The 3,659-nt window shown below is 50.6% G+C and overlaps 1 protein-coding gene across 1 annotated transcript in view; it reads left to right on the top strand.

Annotated features, from left to right (window-relative positions):
- The window catches only part of IGBP1 (immunoglobulin binding protein 1), a 50,466-nt gene that overhangs the window by 34,200 nt on the left and 12,607 nt on the right, over positions 1 to 3,659 (top strand). The window contains exon 2 of the mRNA XM_011371482.2: positions 13 to 365. Coding sequence (XP_011369784.1) covers positions 13 to 365 — 353 coding nt within the window. The remainder of the gene's footprint in view (positions 1 to 12; positions 366 to 3,659) is intronic.

Genomic DNA, 3,659 nt, shown 5'->3' with positions numbered 1-3,659 from the left:
CCCTGGACCGAGGGCCGCGGTGCGCACGCCCGGCCGGTCTTCACCCGCGTCCCCTCCGCTCCCCGCAGCCGAAACGAAGATTTGGAGGAGATCGCTTCCAGCGACCTGAAGTACCTGATGTTGCCAGCGTATCAGGGAGCGCTCGCCATGAAGCAAGTGAACCCCAGCAAGCGTCTGGATCATCTGCAGCGGGCGCGAGAACACTTTTTAAAGTACTTAACTCAGTGCCAGCACTATCGCGTGGCGGAGTTTGAGCTGCCCAAACCCAAGGACGACTCCGCTGGAAGTAACGCTGCCGAAAGTTCCTCCGTGGCCTATCCTAACCTCTTTGCTATGGCAGCTCAGAGACAGGCTAAAATAGAGAGGTGGGTCAAAAGCTGTCATTTCAACACCGTCCAGTGAATGGCAGGGCATCGGGGCGGCGGGTGCATGTTTGCTCTTTGTTGGGGGGGAGAGGTGGGGACAGTGCTCTGAGTCACTCTTTTGGTTCTTAATGACCATAGCCCCTGGTGAGAGCAAGCCCTCCTGAGTTTTTCGAGAAGCCTCTCCCTTTGTCGAGATGATCGTCCCTAATGGTCAGACCCCTAACTACCTTACAATGGGGAGCAAAGTGTCTCCCCATCCCACATCACAGCTGTCATATGGCACAGCAGGCAAATGGCTGAAGGGCGCAGTATCTTGTAGCGATAGCCCATTTACGCTCCTTTGATTGAGAATCTCCGCTGTCCCAGTACTGGATCAAATGGGTAACGTCCTGTCACAGCTGTACCGCGTGACCGCGAACAACTTGCTCATTCTCAGTTTAGTTTAGGGAAACGGTTAATGAACGTGCCTAGGAGCTGCGCTAGACGCCGGGGGCACAGAAACAGTATCAGTACAAAATGCTGTGATCGAAAGATGTACAAAGTACCGTGAGGACAGACGGAAGAGGCACCTATCCGAAGAGGGAGCAGGAGAGAAGAGAAGGCTCCCTAGAACAGGTGACTCCTGTGATGACTTGCGTAAGGATGAATAGGAATATAATCTCGAAGAGGAAGGGAGAGCATTAGCCAGCAGCGAGCGTAGCATCAGTGAGGGACAGGGCGTTGCACAGCTGTGCTGGGCTGCGGAATAGCTGTAGGCGATCGGGTGATGTTCGAACGCAAAGGGGTGGCATCATGATGCTGAAGACTGTCTTAGCGTTCAGACCTGGGGGACAGGCTGCGCTGTCAGAAAGGCGGAGGCACAGCCCCGTCGCTGACACGGCGGGAGGGGTTTGCGTCCCAGCTCTACCATCCAGTGACTCTGACTTTGGTGGAGTCGCTTCATCTCTTGTTGCCTTCATTTCCCCAGCTGTAAAATTGGATAATAGGTCCTTTCTGACACAGAAAAAGCATAGCACAGTGTCCGAGTCAGGAAGCACTAGAGTCAGCTGCTGCCACAGCTTTGTGGCCGATGTAGGTTGTGGAGTCAGAGCTGGGTTTGAGAGGCGGCTTTGATTATAAGCCGTTGCGCTTTGCATAACTTATTTAATCTGTCTAGCCTCAGGTTTACTCATAAGTGAAATCTAAGTAATGGCAATTATCTCAGGGTTAGGCATAAATAAGATAAAGCATATAGTACAGCTAAGCACAGTATCTGGCACTCAGTAAATATTTTATAAATTTTACTGTTAGGCCGTGCTAAAGAGCTCAAACTTCAGCTGATGATTGTGGTCCACTGGAGTGTTCCTTTTTCACAAAGAGCAACATTGTCATGTTGCATTTAACTAGCATCCTCTGGCAGTTAGGAAGCAATGTGGAGGACAGGATTAGATCCCATTCAGTCACAGAAGTGATGAGGCCTCACTCTGTCAGTGGCAGAGGGATGGGGGGATATGTTTATTTAGGAGGGTTGACTTTGCAGAAAACCTGGTGATCAATTGCTTGTGGGAGCTGGGGTATCAGGGAGGAGCAAAGGAGATGGCCATGTTCCTGACTCAGCTGGGTGGCGGCGGAAGTCGCTTAGGTGGGGAATGGAGGAGGAAGATTATATCTGGGTCGGGGAGAGCATGACTTTGGGACCGAGGCTTGGCACCTTTGTGAGGTGCCTAGGAGACATCCATGTAGACGTATCTGGTAGCATGAAAGTCGGGAGAGGCCTGATCTGAAAAGCTGCAAATGGATTCGTTCGCTCGACAGATGTTTATGGAGCCTTTCCTGTGTGCCAGGAACCGTGCTAGGTCATGGGGAGCCGGACTAAGTCTATGCCCTCATGGAGCTTTTATTTTGGCGAGGAGACAGGCAGTAAAATAGTAAATAATGCTGTAATTTTAGGTGGTAAGGGCTATAAAGAATAGTAAAGTACGCTTACAGGCTAGTGAGTGAGTAGTAGAGAAGTAGAAGCTAGGTAAGTAATGAGTCTCATTTTAGATTTACTGAATTTAATTCACCAAATGACAACTGGATAGCCAGGCCCATAGACAGATGGAGATGTGTAACTAAAACTTGGGAGACAGTTTTATGGCTAGTGCTAAAAATTTAGGATCTCTGCTGGGTGTGGATAGTTGGCCATGGAAGAATGGGTAGAAAGAAAACAGCCAAGGATAAAACCTTTGGGGGGCAAGTTAAGGGAGGAGGGCGGGGAAGGAAGGAACAGTCAGAGGTAAGAGACGCGACAGGGTACAGGAAGAAGTGCTTATAGGAGCCTGCGGAGAAGGGGCAGCAGAAGTCGTGTCCCGTGGAGGCTTCTGCCTGTCCCCTCCCCCCAGGTGCTGTCATACTATTTTGTGCCGCTCATAGCTGCGTTATTCTCTAGAGCTGGAATTCCTGAAGGTCAGGGACCTTGACCAGTTGCATCCTTCGTATCCGACTGTGTTACTGCATCCTTGGTGCCCAGTCCAGACACGGGCTCACAGTAGCTACTCGAGGTGTCTTGGAGGGGGGGCGGGGCAGACGGAATACTCACTAGAAAGATGGGAGCGATGTGGGGGAGCAGAAAAGGCCTGGATTTTGGAGTCTGACCTGGGGCGACCAATCCAATTTCTACCACTTAATTGGTGAGGCGTCATCTAGCCCCCCGGCCTTAATTTTCTTATCGGCTATCAATATTTGTATTATACTGCTGCTTACAAAGCACTTTCAATGCTCCCTTTGACCCTCTTAACAACCCCACAAAGCAAATGCTACCCCACTTTAAAGATAAGGAAATGGGCTCTGACAATTGACTTGTTCAAAGTTCCATAGCTAGTTAGGTGGCCAGGCATCTGATTGCAAAGGCCTGGAGCGGGCGGTCAGGCAGCGCTACTGCGGGACACTTGGGGACCGTGGACATTCCCCTTGACTCTCTTTCCCTTGAACCTTTGCGTTCATCAAACTGGCAGATCCTGTCTGTTGTAGATTTTAAATACTTCCATCTGTCACCACGTCCCCGTTTCAAGTCACTTGTCTCCTCTGGATTGCGGTCACCTGCGCTTCCACCTGTGCTTCCCATTCCCCACAGGCCACACAGAGCAGCCGGAGTGGCCCATATAAAAAAACGTGTTCGTGTCACTATTCCTGTCCTGTATTCTAGTCCAGCCTCCAGCGGCTTTTCCATGTCACTCGGAATATGGCATTTGCTATATTGGGTCTTGTTCCCTCTAGCCTTCTACAAATTTAGGCCCTGGCTACCTGTCTGACCTCTTTCCCATCGTTCTTCAC

This window comes from Pteropus vampyrus, unplaced genomic scaffold (genome assembly GCF_000151845.1).
Source record: "Pteropus vampyrus isolate Shadow unplaced genomic scaffold, Pvam_2.0 Scaffold191, whole genome shotgun sequence".
Lineage (NCBI taxonomy): Eukaryota > Metazoa > Chordata > Mammalia > Chiroptera > Pteropodidae > Pteropus > Pteropus vampyrus.
Note: the sequence above shows the minus strand (reverse complement) of the source record. Positions and strands in the feature narration are given on the sequence as shown.